General features: G+C 45.1%; 1 protein-coding gene across 1 annotated transcript in view; it reads right to left on the bottom strand.

Annotated features, from left to right (window-relative positions):
* Window positions 1-15,844, bottom strand: part of PAX5 (paired box 5) — a 186,859-nt gene that overhangs the window by 159,289 nt on the left and 11,726 nt on the right. The window contains exons 2-4 of the mRNA XM_055302426.1: window positions 13,952-14,117; window positions 8,357-8,554; window positions 487-551 (exon numbers count right to left, since the gene is read on the bottom strand). Coding sequence (XP_055158401.1) covers window positions 487-551; window positions 8,357-8,554; window positions 13,952-14,117 — 429 coding nt within the window. The remainder of the gene's footprint in view (window positions 1-486; window positions 552-8,356; window positions 8,555-13,951; window positions 14,118-15,844) is intronic.

The following is a 15,844-nucleotide window of genomic DNA, read 5'->3' as shown; positions in this document are numbered from 1 at the left end:
CTGAAGCAAGAGAGGGAGAGAGAGAGAAAGTTTGGGAAGTTTTGCCACATCTTCACTCAAGACTGCAAGTGCACAAAGAATTGTAGAAGGGCTGGTTGATAGAAGAAAAAAACACATTCAAAACTACTTACTGACTAATGATGCAGAAAATGTTATGAATAAGTATCCCTTTCTTGATTTATTACTTTAATTATCTGACATTCTATAGACCCCCATTAGTGGATTTTTTTTTTTGGCTTAGATTTCAATTTTCTGTCTCATGGTGAAAGCTATTTATCATAATAATCAGTAAAATTCAAAACCTTTTAGCAGTATTTATAAAATTCATTTACCAGGTTCAGCCCTTGGAGAATGACAAAGAAGGCGCATTAGTACGTGTGCCGAAGTGTTTTATGCAGAATTATCTGTCCATAAGAATGATTAAAAGTTCTTTAGAATATTTGGAACCCATTAGATTTTTAAATTTTTTTAAAAAGTTCTTCTTACCTATGCTGTGACTGGAAGCTGGGACCGGCTGGTTCGGTGGTTGCTGTACTTTTGTCCGGATGATCCTGTGGACAATTGGGAAAAAAAATAAATGGCTATTTACCATCATGGAGAAGATATCCTGACTAGCTATGCACAGACATCCAGAAAAGCAATATCAAGCTGGGGCAGAGGAGGAAGGGGGTTATGACCGCAGATTGGGAGTTAGGGGGTTAGAAGAGCTATGGACTAGTCCCAACTCAGCCCCTACCTCCCTGGGTGTCTTTGAATAACCTGCAGCCCTCTCTGGGATTCACGTGCACCTTCTGTAGAAAAAGGATGATATGTTAATATTACGAGTGGGCATCTTTTTCTCTGGAGCAGCTGCAGCTCCAGAAGGAACTCCCTGAGTGTCATTAGGGAGTTTCTTCCCTTCCCTGGACCTCTGCCCCTGCCCTCAGTGGAATGACACTGAACCAGGTGACCTCTCTGTTCCCTGGAGACCCACATGCTCTGTTTCTCTGCCTTAGACAGCCACAGGAGGAGTCACAACCCCACCCATTCAAAATTACTAAGGAAGCAGATGTGTGTTGCTCTGATCCTAAAAAGGGTTAAAGTGCTGCCAGGACATACCTAGTTGGCTTTGCTAAGAGGAACCCTCCAAAGCTGCCTTGTGTAAAATCTCCTGGTTAGGCTCCAACAGGGCCGGGAGCCAGGGGTGTCCTGGCCTGTCTTTCCAGAGACCTTGCTCTAGTTCTAATATGATGAACATTATTGTGACCCTGGGCAAGTCCATTCCGCTGTGGGCCTTTGATATAATGAGAGAATTGGAACAGACCACACTAGTTACTTCAAGTAATTAAATCGTTTTTTTTTTTTCAGGGGGAGGGAAATCTTGCAGAAAAACCCACTGTATAAATGAGGTAATAATGGTACTGCCTTCTCTTTGCACCTGGCAGCTCTGGTGTTTCTCTGCAGAATGTTGGGCTTTGGGAAGCTCAGTCTGTAAATTTCTATCTGGAAAAACACACTGATATGGGTCTCCTCCGTGGGACCCCAAGCCCTGTTTGTGTCACAGGGTAACCAACGGGGCCTGACCAAAAGCCCCTGTGGGGTCTACAGGAGAGTTCCTTCCCTGGTATTTGGGAGAAGGGTGGGTGGTAACAAAATGCTCAGCTTCTTTGGAAAAGTTGTCCTCCAGCCTTCAACTATTACCTTCTTAAAAAACACTTATTAGAGCTTTTCTTAATTATAAAAGCACTTTGTGCTCATTGTAGACTATTGGGACAATAAATATAAAGAAGACATCTAAAAATCACATTTTAGTATATGCTAATCACATTTCCTTCATGCTAACATCTCTATGCATATTAGGAAATATTCATTTTCTATTAGCAAAGTCAATACTAAATCACACATACAGTTGGTATCCCGCTCTCTTCACTCAGTGTCTTATGAGGGGCTTTTTCACATTCCAGACCGTTATTTCTGGAAGTTCAAGTTTCAAGGTGCAATGGGTCTGCAGCTTATACAAATGGGGAGCAGTGAGGATGCCCTCACTGGGTATGGCCTCTGCCTTCCGGGATCTCACAGCTCATCGGTGGGCACCCAGGCAGCTCAGCACGCTCGGCTGAGAGCCTGCAGCGGACATTTCTCTTCACACCACAGCCCAACCACAGGTCCTCTGGAGTCCAGGCCCCTTGAGCCTCCAGGGTTCCTCGCCCTTTTCTATGAGTCAGAGTGAGTGTTGCATCAAATGCATTCAGTGTGCATGTGTGTGTTTTCTCCAATATTCCAACCACTTATTTTAACCAAGCAAACGTGGAGCACATTGACAAGGACCTGGAAGTGAGGTAGTCTTTTGGACCACTTGGAATTAAGCTAAAATCTGATCTAATTTTTGTATCTTTGTGTATGTCACCTTCTCTGTGGATACATGTGTGTTTGTTTACAGAAATATGCTCAATGAATATATGGATATATAAGATATAATCTGTGTTAACGGTTTATGTATATACAAAAGTATGGTAAAATATAAGAAATATTTCCTATATTTTCCAGCATAAAGTCCTAACTTTTAGAAGTATTGTCTAGACCTTAAATTTAAGCAAAGAAAATTATATGTCCCTTATTTTTCTTTTAAAATATTTATAAATCATTCAGTAAGACATTATCAATTGTTATAAATCATTGAGAGGCAGCTGCAGTGTATTGATTAAATACACAGACTCCAGAATCAGACTACTAGAATTTGAATTCCAGTTTTCCAGTTTTCCAGCTGCATGGCCTGGAGTAAATTACTTAACCTCTCTGTGCCTCAGTTTCTTATCTGCAAAATGGGACCAAGAAGTGTTCCCACCTCATAGGGTTCTTATGAGAATTATACTAATTATTTAGAATAGTGGCTACGGCCTAGGAAATTCTCTACAAATGTTAGCTATTATTTTCAGTTGTATCTTCATAATGACTAAAGACCAGCTTCAACCTTAAAAGGTTCACATTTTCCACAAATCCCTGAAAAACATAGGGGATCCCCCTTGGGAGCTGGGAAGGGGAAAGGAGACATCCCCACACCCTATTTTAAGGCCGTTGTGGGGCCATCCTTTATAGGCGAGACCAGAATATAGGGAACCCTCCAAAGCCTTCCCCAGGGATAGAGATTTTGCCCATCTGCTTGCAGCAGCTGCCAAAAAAAAAAAAAAAAAAAAAAGAACAAAGAGCATTATCTTCCACTGAGAAGAAATGGTAGTGGGAAGAACAAGATTAATTGAATCCTAGCAATTCTTTAAAATTTTAAAATTAACAAGCAATCATCAAAACTTGTCACAATAAGAGTCATACTCCGGACCTTTTCTAAACCAGAGACAGTCTGGCTAACTGGCTCTTAACACTAAAAAGTGTATAGCCTCTACTCTGCTGAGCATGAGCATGACCCTGGGTGCCATGTGAACCTCCTAGACATCCAACAAGGAAGAGAGTTCAGCAATCAACCAATTCCTCCAAATTAGGAAACCAAAGCCCAGAGTGCTCAAGTGACTTGCCCAGGGTAACACAGCAGGTCAGCCCAGACTCCGGGTCCCATGCCTGAGCACTTTTCTTTGAACCACATTCAAAGGAAAGGGCCCCTCTGCTAAATATTTCTATGAGACACATAAAGCCTATTTGGATTCCAAATCCATTTAGCAACTGAAGGACTAAAGTCCTAGGGACTTCAGGCATTACAGGCATTTGTAAGGATCTGATCTCAACATTATCGTCACTTCTTTGAAAGGCGAGGTCTTCCCAGATATATCCCCTCATTGCCCCCCTACACACACACACACAATTACACTGAAAGAGACAATCATGGCACCTTTAAAAAGGAAATAGGAAGATAGGACTGAAAAAAAATAAAAATAAATTTAAAAAAATTTTTTAAAAAAAGGAAGATAGAACTGAAGAGATACCCACATCTACGGCACTAATCGAACTGCCACTGGTGCAGTAAGAATCTTGGGCCATCAGCTGTGCTAAGAATCCACAACCAAGGATCCAATTGGGCCATGCTGGCAGAGGCCCACAGGTGACATGCAGGCAACTGACGCAGAGAAGAAAGAGGGAATGGGAAAACAATTTCACAAGTCTTGCTGCCCAAGTTCAGATGAAGAGTAGAGTTTACAAACTGTCATCCCTCAGGCCACATCCATCCAGGGACAAGCTTTGTTTGGCCTGCACGGTATTTGTTTTTATTTGAATTAGTTTCCAGTATTTGCAAAGTGGGAGTTTTTGCATAAATACATGGATTTGTAGCTTCTTTTGAAAAATCCTTACACCTAGCTATACTGAGCCCACCGTCTCCCATGACAACAACCCGTTGTGTGAACTACCACTGTCCTTCTAAGTGGGAATGCCATTCACGACGCCCACCACTTGGCCCCTGATTTAGAGCCATGGAACTTGAACAGAAGGCAGGTTCCATGCCACCCATTTCCGTCAGCTCTTGGGCAGTCACCTCCAACGGCCACTCGGGCTGGATTCTAAAAATCCTTGATGCAGCCTGTGCAGCATCCCAGCACTTATTTGTCCTTAGGAGACCACATAAATGTCATGGTTTGTGTCCTAGGAAATCTCCCACATGCTCAGCAGAACAGGTTTTGTGGCGCTTAACTCCATGACAGTCATGGCTTCCTGGGTTGGCTCCCAGAAGACAGCGGGAAGGCAGATACTTGTGGGGGTGGACAGTGGAAAGGACACGGTGGCCACTGAAATAGCTACAAATCCAGCCACCACTCCCTCCTTAGCTGTTAGAAATAGGGGAATGGTGAGAAGTTGCCCCCAAGGGAGCCAGGGGCTGGGAGAGGAATCTCTGGACTCTCATACCAGGACATCTGCAAGACAGTTATTTAGAAACTGCATCCATTTGAACGAAGCACAACCTTGCCTTCATGTGGAAAATAAAACTGCCTGCTGAGATGGCTGGGCTTTCTTGGGCAGCGGGGGGGGGGGGGGGGGACAGGCAGCAACAGTGTCCCACACCTCATTTATCTGCATTGCTGGATTGGTTCGCTAAAGAGCAGTAAAAGCTCTGAGTCAAGAGTGGAGGAAGGAGCCAGAGTGCTCTCCCAGAGAAGAGCCCCCCCTCCAGGGTGTGCAGGAGAGGGCTCTGAGTCACAGAGGGAGCTGCAGGCTGGCAGCAAAGCACAGAGTGCATGGAGGCGGAGTAGGAATGACTGTTTTACTCCTCCTGGCTTCTCTTCCCTCTTCAGTTCCGTCACTGGCAAAGTCCTACAGAGCAGGAGCAGCGGCAAGAGGCAGGCCCTCCTCTTACCATCAGGGGTCCCAGGCTCTACTCCTAGCTCTAACCTCAAAATCATCATTCCTCTACACTCCCCTTCTGGGCCTCAGTTTCCATACCTGCCACAGAACAGAGTTAAGCCTTGAGGGCTATAGGAGACCACAGATGTGAAAACACCTCAGAGGCACAGCCACCGCTGAGGACACCCAGGAGGCCCCGAGGCTAGCCGTGGCCCCAGCAACTAGCAACCAGCAGGCAGAGCTGCACGGAGCAGCTCCAAGCACAAAGCATCAGCTGGTCCCTGGTCTCCCTAGACACCCATTCAAGTACCCCTCACAGCCTTCACCACCCCTGTCAAGCTACTGTGTTCCATTTATTTCATATGTTCCTTTCAAATAACTTATTTTTTGACTTAAACAGATTTATTTTCTGAGGCATTTCTAGCTCTTTACTATAAATGGGAGGGCTAGTCCATTAAAGTTCACACTGACCAGCTTGGTGTTCTAGTTATATTTTTCTAAAATACATTAAAATTAATTCATTATAAAATCATTTTCATCCTGTATTACAGAAAATATAAGCTGGAGCCCTGCAAATGATTATGCTTATCCTGTAAGGCTTTTTTTTTTCTTCCTGAAATTAGTTGCCACCATTTAGAAATACGGGGATTTTATATACACCAACACACCCGCATACATGCACACACAAATCCTAGTTTCAAGATCCTCTTAAAGGGTAGAAAAATTCTGGGTGTTTGGTGACTCAGTTGGTTAAGTGTCCAACATCTGCTCAGGTCATGATCTCAGGGTTCTGGGATCGAGTCCTGGGTCTGCTTTTCCCTGTGTCCCTACCCCTAGCTCATGTTCATTTCTCCATCTCGCTCTCTCTCATTTTCTCTCTCTCTCTCTCTCTCTCTCTCTCTCTCTCATTCTCTCTGTCTCTCTCTCTCTAAAAATAAATAAATAAAATCTTAAAAAAAAAAAAAGAGTGGAAAAATTCTGGCAAACACTGGGCCTGCATTCCCGGCAGCATTCAGCCGGAGCTAAGAAGGACCTGCCCCTGCAATACTGCTGTGATGTCTGGTTTGCCACAGCCCCAACCTTTCCCTGTCACCTCACACGTAGCCTGACTTGCTTATGTTACTGCTTGGCCACAACAAGCATTAGAGTTTGGGATCCCCTTGGGCAACTTAAAGGTATCTTTCAAACTACCAATTACATGTAGGCCCTACACTGGGAAATCCGTGGGCCCCCAGGGCCTGGCCATGGGTTTGGCAGAGGTTTCCTCTGCAGAGCAGGCTCCTGCCACTTCATTGCTATAGGAACTGTACGCCTCACTCCACGTTAGGGTTTTTGGAGACATGGGGGAAAGTCATGTTGCTTTGTGTGATGGAAATCCTGCAATGAGCCAGAAGTAGGAGACTCACGAAGCACATCGGAGCCCCTCGTAATCCAGAAACAGGAGCATCCCTCCACCCCCCGCCCAAAACCTACCACAATAGTTGTTACCTTCTCAGCTAACTCGGGCTGACCAGACCTCTAATATGCACCCGATTCCCATCCTAGACAAGGAAGCCCCTCTAGAACAGAGACTAAGAGACAGTGTGCCCAATTCCCCTCTCTCTTCTCAGCACCTTGCAGGATGTCTGGGCCAAGGTAAAGATTTGCTGAGAGAAAGAAAACAGGCTAACGGTAATGAAACAGCAGGACTCAGAACATCAACACACACTCTCATACAGTGATTCTGTGCATTTGAGTCAACAAAGAAGAAACCACCACCGGGCCCGGAAGGGATCGCTGAGACTTTCTAGTCTAACCACCTCCTTCAGCCAGGGGTCAGGGGTCTCCTACGCCCATTCAGGCTCTGTCCTGACAAGGGGCAGGTGTGACCTCGGAGAGATGGGAACTGATTATGTTTTCAGTCTGCTGGCTTCTCTCTCTCTCTCTTTTTTTTTCCCGTGGAGTTTAAACAACAATCATTTCTGTTTATCTCACAACTCCATCCTTGACTTCTGTGGGTTTAGATGGAATTGAGACTGCATCATCTACAACAGAAAACTTTCTTTCAGGAATTCTCCCCCTCCTTTTTTAAAGATTTTATTTATTTATTTATTTATTTATTTATTTATTTATTTATTTATTAATGAGAGACACAGAAAGAGGCAAAGACACAGGCAGGGGGAAAAGCAGGTGCCCTGTGGGGAGCCCGATGCAGGACTCGATTCCAGGACACTGGGATCATGACCTGAGCTGAAAGCAAATGCTCAACCTCTGAGCCACCCACGTGCCCCTTTCTCGGGAATTTTTTAAAGCTCTGAGAGCCCATTTAGATACATCCCAGATCAGATTGTGGAGAAGAAGGTGCCTATGTGGCTCCCAGAAAGATCCCATGCCTGGGGATGGAACCTACTCATGCTATTTCTCTGGTTCTTTCTCTCTGTGGGTGACACTGAGGGTAACAGGGTAGAGGGCAGCCCCCTAACTCCACAGCATCTTAGCGTCCTAGATGTCACTTTTGGAGATCACAGACCCACATCAGAACCTCCAAGGTGTGGGACTCTCAAAGAGAGGAGGAGCTTTGTCAGGGCCACACTTGGAGTTCCCGGCAGAGCTGGGACAAAGAACTAAATCTCCCAACTTTAAGTCCAGGCTCGATTTTCGAGCCACTCCATGGCTCAACCTCTGCCCAAACTGAAGACAGGGATTTTCTTCCTGGGAAGCTCTGATATAGGCCAGTGCTAAGACTTTGAGCATGGGCTTACAAGGAAGTGACATTTGTAGGGCCCGATTGGGACAATTCACAGCTAGGTGCTCCCCACACAGAGGCAGGTGGTAAAGGGAGAGATAAAAAATCACTCTGGGATCAGAAGAATCTGAAGCAGCCTGGATACTGACATGGCTTTCCCTCCCCAGGCCTAGAACTCCTGTGCACTTTGGAAAGACAAGAATGGCAATAGAGAGACCCACCAAGCCCCATTAGCACCCCTCCTGTCTGATACAACTCTTTAGGGGCCTTGATGAATGGAGAGACCAGATCTTTTGGAAAGGCACCCACAGAGCCTCCAGAATGCCCCCACTCCCCCCAGATCCCTAGTCCCCCAAGGCACCAACCCCTCACCTGTTGATGGAACTGACGCTGGGCACCGTGTCATTGTCACACACACGTTCCGCCAGCAGCCGGTCCCTGATCTCCCAGGCAAACATGGTGGGATTTTGGCGTTTATACTCAGCGATTTTTTCCACCACTTTGGGCGTGGCGACCTTTGGTTTGGATCCTCCAATTACCCCAGGCTTGATGCTCCCCGTCTCATAATACCTAGGACCCAAGGAGAAAGGAGCTTAGCCATGAGGAACGAGCAAAATGGACATTTGCAACAAAATAGTTACTCTGTCCGGAAAACATCCAGATCTGTGCTGTCCAATTCAGCATCCACTAGCCATATGGGGCTTCTGAACATTTGAAATATGACTCATTTGTTGTTGATTTTTTTAAAGATTTTATTTATTTATTCATGAGAGACACAGAGAGAGAGGCAGAGACACAGGCAGAGGGAGAAGCAGGCTCCATGCAGAGAGCCCGACACGGGACTCGATCCTGTCTCTCCAGGATCACGCCCTGGGCTGAAGTCAGCCCCCCGGGCTGCCCAATATGGCTCATTTGAATTGAGGTGTGCTATAAGTGTAAAATACACACCAGACTGTCAAAACTTAGTAGAAAAACAGAACATAAAATATCTCATTAATAATTCTTATATTGGTTACATGCTGAAGCAATCACATTTTTCACATACTGGGTTAAATAAAATATGTAAAATTAATTGTACCTGTTTTTTTCCCTTTTTTTAATGTTACCAGGAAGTTTTAAATTTCAAACGTGGCTCACGTTGTATTTCTATAGGACAGTGTTGGTCCAGATGCTATGCATTAATTCATTAATTAATCTATCACATTTATCTACCATTTTACAGTTTACAGAAAACTTTCAAGTCAGTCCTTCCCATTTGATCTGCACAACAGTTCTAAAGCACATAGATGTTTTGAACAAATTAATGAAAAATGAATGAATGGGTCCCCATCCATAGGCATGAAACAGAGATCCATAGAGGTTAAACGGCCTGTCCAGGGTCACACAAGACCCACTAGCCAAACCAGGATGGAGGCCCAGCCTCCTGAGCTAAAATTTCCCCAGAAAGTTGGCTTGTACCTTTAATTTACCAGCACTCACATCCCCTAGCAGATTCCATCTGCATTCTGTGAAAATGTCCCCTAAAATACATGGTTTTTTGCCTTAAGATTAATATGACAACCCTGGTATAAAATTAAAAGGAGTGTTGCATTCCAGAATTAACTGGAAATATGTGTTACATATAAGTAAAAACCCAAGCAATCAAAAAAAGCCAACCACAAGTCACTGCAGCTCTTTCAGGGACCTCCCCTGAGGTAAATCGCTGTTTCTAAGGACATTTCCATGCTATCAGCTCTTCCTCGTTAACACAAATAGGATGTCAGGGTTTTACAGTAAAACCGAGACCGGGGAGAAGAGTGCCGTGAAAGATCATTTCAGGGGAAAAAAATTACTTGATTCCTTTTCTGAATCTGAGCCTTTGCTGGATGTCTCTCAACATTTACAGAGGAATTCTTGACTTCTCTTGCAAAGGAGATTATCTTGCTGTTGAGAATTTTTCTAGCAAAGGAGACATTTTAGAAACGACTGGTAATTTTTTTTCAAGTAAACTCTGCACCCAACATGGGGCCGGAACTCACAGCCCCGAGATCAAGAGTCGCACACTCTACCAATTGAGCCAGACAGGCACCCCTATGACTGGTAATTTTTCAACCTAGCAAGAGTTTATAATAGGTAAGAGAAAGAGGTGATTCTCCTCTGGGAAGAATGGGGAGTGTCACCCAAGAACAATGACTAGTTACATTTAAAGAGATGCTGAAATTCTCAGCCTGGGCAAATCTAGTTAGGGCCAAGTTAGTGGATAGTCTAGAAACAGATGAAATAATTTGGGAACAGTGATACAGAAGTGGAAATTCTGTTTTTCACTGAGAAGAGACCATAAGGCAAAACCCAACCTATCCTCCTTCTTTCTGTAATTACTGAAACACTATTATTAGTGACAAACAGGCTTTAAGATCCAAGAAATTTTTACTTTGCCAGAAGTTTAGAAAGGTACCCAAATCAAGGCACACAGCAATTTCAGCAGCTTCCAATTTTGCGATAAAAAGTCATTTGTTACTATCAACACAGTAACCCCTTATTTTAGGCACAGTCCTCTAAAGTTTACCGAGCTCTTCCTCAAATTATCTGGATCCTCACATCAATCCTAAGGGGCCAGCAGGGTTTTATGGAAGGGGAAGCTGATGATTAGAAGAATAACTGACTTGCCCAACTCCCTTCTGGAAGTTAGAGGAAGTCAGCTCTCAGATCTGATTCGGAATCCAGTGCTCTTCCCACTAGGGCAAACTGTGAAAATGGAAACAATAATGATGATGATGACCCCTGGCCACTGTAGAAAGTTTTACCGTTCACCAGGCAGTTCACCTGCATCTTTGCATTCATTCACTCACTCACTAGCCACCGAGGGCCTGTGAGGACAGGCACTGTCTGGGGTGGAGGTTACAGACACACAGACAATCTTGTGCCGACTACTTAAAACGTAGGAGTGGAATGGGAATGCGGTGTTGGCACAGCAGCTGGGAGAGCATCCCCCACAGCGCCCGCCCCCCTTGTCTGGCGGGCGGTGGCAGCACCCAGGGCTCTCCACCCATCTCACCTGAGCAGCACCAACCACGGCAGGCCGTGGCTTGACAAGGGACGTCTCTGTCTGCCTTTTGACTGACACATCAGCCAGGCCCTTAGAAGGCAACCCTGACACCCCAGGGGAGACCCCATTTGGCAACTGCATAAAGTGAGGAATCAGACTGAAGAACCGCTCTTTCATCTCAGCAGAATAGCCATGCAGCATTTTGGCTTCCACACAACAGACAGACGGCGGCCGCCAACAGACGGTGTAGTTCGGTGCAAAACACCGAGTAAAAGCTGGAGTAAAGGGCTGGGTGTGTTAGTCAGGGTGGCTGACACTAATGAGCTGTGTGACCTTGGCCAAATCACTTAGCCTCTCTGGGCCTCTGATACCCCATTTGTATAAGGGGAGGGCGTTTGCCCAGCCTGCCTCACAGGACGCAGGCAGAAACGCAGAATGGTTAAGAAAAAGCTCTGCAAAACCTAAAGAGCACGTGTTGCGGATTAAAATCCTCTGAGTGTTTATTACTGTGTAACATGCCACCCAATTGCAAACGGCCTGAACCTCCCAGCCAGGCTCCAGTGAAAGAAGACAAGAGCCAGGCTTTCTGGGTGGATTTAAATGGGCCTCACATGCCACCAGGCTGTGCCTCTCGAGCCCCTCCTGAGCCTCGAGCTCTGCGGACTGAATGCCCACACTCCTGGCAAACCGCCACCTTCCCAAGATGATGGGGTCTCTGCCTGCCCCAGGGACTCTGCCTGCCTTGTCATGCAGCCTCTGAAAACCACGGCCACCACACACAGCACACTCTCTATAATCTGTCACTCCGAGTGTGCCCATCAAATTCTTCGGTGACCAAAAAAAAAAAAAAAGTCGGTGGATGGAACAGCCCCAGTTCAGAAATTCCCAGTCACACTGTTTTAGGGCTGAACTTGTTTCTTAAAAGGCAGTTCTAATTAGAGTGACATTTTGTCCACTGTGGTTCTTAGTTATGAAAATAATGAGCTATGAAATTCCAATTTATTGTTGACAACTTAAACGGCCAGGCACCGGAGCGGCGCATAACTTCCGAGTGCCACTCTACCTAGTGACAAATCTATTCTGGGCCTCGGGAGGCTGCCGGCTGGACCTGGGAGGGTCCTCGTCCCCTTCAGCGTCCAGGGGCGATCTGGAGGGCTCCCGGGCACCGGAACACGAGGATGGGGCATCTGGACGTCCCCTCGGAGAAGGGCTCGGCATCTCGCCCTGAGAAGATTTCAGATAGCAAGCAAGATGTCGGCTGAGCAACGATGTCTCAGCAAAAACAAAGGAAGGGCCTTCTTTTTTTCTCTCTCTCTCTCCCTCAGTGCGATGAAGAGGCTTCCCAAGAAGATAGCTAAGATCCACTTGGCAATTGAAGTCTGACACTGAGATAGTCTAAAATATTTCTTTCCTCTCTCTCTCTCTCTCTCTCTCTCTCTCCTTCTGTCTTGTCTTCACTGTTCTCTTCTAGCCTCTCTTTTTTTTTAATCAATCATTCTCTTTTCTCTTCATCTCCCTCTCTTCTCTATTTTTCTTTTATTCTCACTCTCATCCTCCTGCTTAAAACCCCCATGTAACAAGAACACCACGCTGATGTCCAGCCTTCCTCCCTGAACTCGGGCTGGGGCTCATTCGCTGCTGAGTAATAAACAGGAGTGGAGCCCAGAGTCTCCCCGGCTGAGGCCACCTGGGGTGGGCAGGGGAGAGGGGAGACACACAAGGACCAACGGCCACTAAGGGAATACCAGCTCCCCGGCCTTGAAACTCCTTCCCTTGGCCTCCAGCAAGGCTCCGCAAGGTTAGAAACTGCTGTTCCCTCCATCTAAGAGAATTTTTTAAATTCCAGCAGATGAAAGGGAGAGAGCACACAGAAAATCACAATGTCACTGACATACTTCAAAATATTTATTTTCTGCTCAGGCAACTGTTCTCAAATCATCATGCAAGCCATGAGAGCAAGGCTGTTTTCGGACCCAGGGAGAAAAATCCTGAGAAAGCACGGAACAACTCAACCTGAGAATACTCTGCCTGCCAGGGGGACCTCTAACAACTTCACGTGCCCAGAAACAAACCTGTGGCTTTGACTTTGGGGCACGGTGAGATGCCTATGGTCTAAGAGTCCTTGAGGCCTCCTGCCAGTCCGAGTACTGACTGGCTGGCTGGAGCCGGGTCAGTCCCTTGGCCTCGTAGATTTGTTTCCTCATCTTAAAATATTCTTCCCTGGATCATACTGAGGCTCTCCCGAGAAAATAAACAGGAGTGCTCAAAGGCTGGGCTATATAGCCCTCTGGGAGAATTGGCATTGTTAGTATTTTGCTGGCAGCAAATCGACAGGTCAAGTGGCAACTTTCAAATGTCAGATCTGAGAGTTAGTGTGTGTTTGAGGGTTTTTTTTTTTCTCTCTCTCTAATATACACTTAGGATGCCTGTCACTACAAAGAAAACAAAACAGAGGAGAAAAATACTACAGCCCAACATAATAAGGTTGATGATAACCCAAAGATGAAAATGACAGCTGACTCTTAAAACTGGAATGTATTTTTTGAAAACATTAAAATGAAACATTGAACCTGATAATGTGATTTTATAACCTGTGGATTTTCCATCCCGCCCTCCTCAGGCCCCGGGCTCACCTAAGATGTGTAGGGGAAATTCCCAAGAACCTCTTACTCCTGGATCCTTTGGAATAATTTACCAGGCTTTCAGAAAGCATGTCATTCCTCCTGATTGAGTCTCCCTATTCCACGTGTCACTTGAAACAGGGGTTTCCCAGGGCTACTTTGAACGGCCTTGAAAGGGCTATGCAAACTCTAAAGTACTATGCATGTTAACGAAGTGCTACCATGATTTTCAATATGTCGCGGGCACATGGGACAGCTGCTGGGTCATGTTTTCGGTCGTTAACTGAAAAATCAAGGGAAGCCTGCAGCTCCTGCCTTTACCTGCCAAGAATTTTGCTGACACAACCATGGCTGACTCGAAGCTGCCTTGAGATGTCGCAGGGCCTGACACCTTGATGAGCAAGTTCCACTATCCTTTGGCGGACTACATCCGGGAGTGGCCGTCCATTCACAAAAACCCCCCCAAGCTGATTCACTCCTCCATGTCCTGAAACAGAAACAAAAGGCGAAGGAAAGGGTGGTTAGAACCAGTCACACAGTAGTAGAAGCGCTGTTGCAAGCATCCAGAGCCCCTCTGATCAGAAATGGCCGCAGACTGGATATCTTGAGCCTAGAGTCTGATCATGCAGGCTTTATGAGCAACTCATTGCTTTTTAAAATTAACCTTTGCCTTTGTCCATCTTCACCCAGTCAATCGGGCTATTGATAACAAGCATCTCCACACTATGTTTCCTTTAGTTGCTAGCATTCGCCTTGTAATTTTTGTTAACAATGGAATATGTAAAAGACCCCAATCTATACTAGAGACACAACTTACTACAAGCATAATGCTGAGGTCGAAGGAAGATCCTGGGGAGAATATATGTTTTAAAGCACATTAATTTAAAGAGTTTTTTTTAAAAATAAAACTCTTTTCCTTTTAACAAATATCTGTAAAAGTGAAAAGGACTACTCCAATAAGCCTAGATCTTGGGGAAAAAAATGAATTGTTTATTTAAAGTCAGCAATTTGATTCAAGGTCTAAGGACTTAAAAAAATTTTTTTAAATAGTGTCTGCTCAGTACTGAAACAAAATCCAACCACTGCCTTCACAAAAACCCTTTCTTTAAAAAGATGTGGCTCATCCCTCAACAAGGGGAAAAAATAAACAAAAAAGGTGAGGCTGAGATGCAGACTTGCCCACTGTACCCTCTCAGAGCACACAAAAGAAATGGGTCAGAGGATCACATTCCACTCTATCCCATCAGGATCTGTTATACAGGAGTTTCCCTGGAATTTCTGAAATGTTTTGCCATTGAAAAGCAGCTTTAGGTTGGGGGGGGGGTTCGGTGGTGAGAATAAAGAAGCTGGAGAAGGCTTCCGAGTCCCAGGTTTTACAAGGGCTCTGAGATGGATTTTAAGCAAAAGGAGTCAGGGAAAGTATCTTCTCCACCCAACAAGCTCCCTTCTCTTACATCAAAGTCCATCTGAAGGGAAACAGGGATTCAAGTAAATGAAGAGTGAAACCAGTAAACACAGAGTGATCCAGGATAGCAACATCATTGACCTTGTAGCCTTTAATCAGCCACTAGCTGACATCACTGAGGACAGTCAAAAGCCAAAATCCAAGTCCAAGCATTTATTTACCAATGCTGCTGGCAGCTCAGAGGCCAACGATGGCGAAATCTCCATCTAAACTGGCATCTAAACTGCCTGGGATTAGACTATACCAGGGAAGCTAGGGCATCTCAGACATCTCTGTCTGTCTGTCTGTCTCTCTCTCTCTCTCACACACACACACACACACACACACACACACACACTCCAGTTCTAAAACATAAAATAGCCACCTCATGTCAGCTATCCACCCCCCCAAACATTCAATTACATATCTAGGTTCATGAACAACATCTGAAATAAAAGGGGAAAAACACCCATAACATAACTTATTTCCTTAAAACTGCCAAAGCAATTCACTAAAGTTTTCCATGAGGGTCCTAATTGAATATTTCCCCAAATTTCCAAGCTCAGGCTGATTTCAAGGAAAAACACAATTTTATAGGTAACGACAGTACTTAATTCTAATTCTTAGTTGAATTTCTCTCTGATTTTTGAAATGAGCTTTCATTGGTTTGATTGTTCTGAAACACCCCAAACATAAGAAAAAAGGAAAACCATCCCAAACAGGATTTCGCACTTAGAAATAAAACTGCATAGTTCACCTAAAACAGAAAG

The sequence above is a fragment of the Nyctereutes procyonoides genome, unplaced genomic scaffold (assembly GCF_905146905.1).
Source record: "Nyctereutes procyonoides isolate TBG_1078 unplaced genomic scaffold, NYPRO_anot_genome, whole genome shotgun sequence".
Lineage (NCBI taxonomy): Eukaryota > Metazoa > Chordata > Mammalia > Carnivora > Canidae > Nyctereutes > Nyctereutes procyonoides.
Note: the sequence above shows the minus strand (reverse complement) of the source record. Positions and strands in the feature narration are given on the sequence as shown.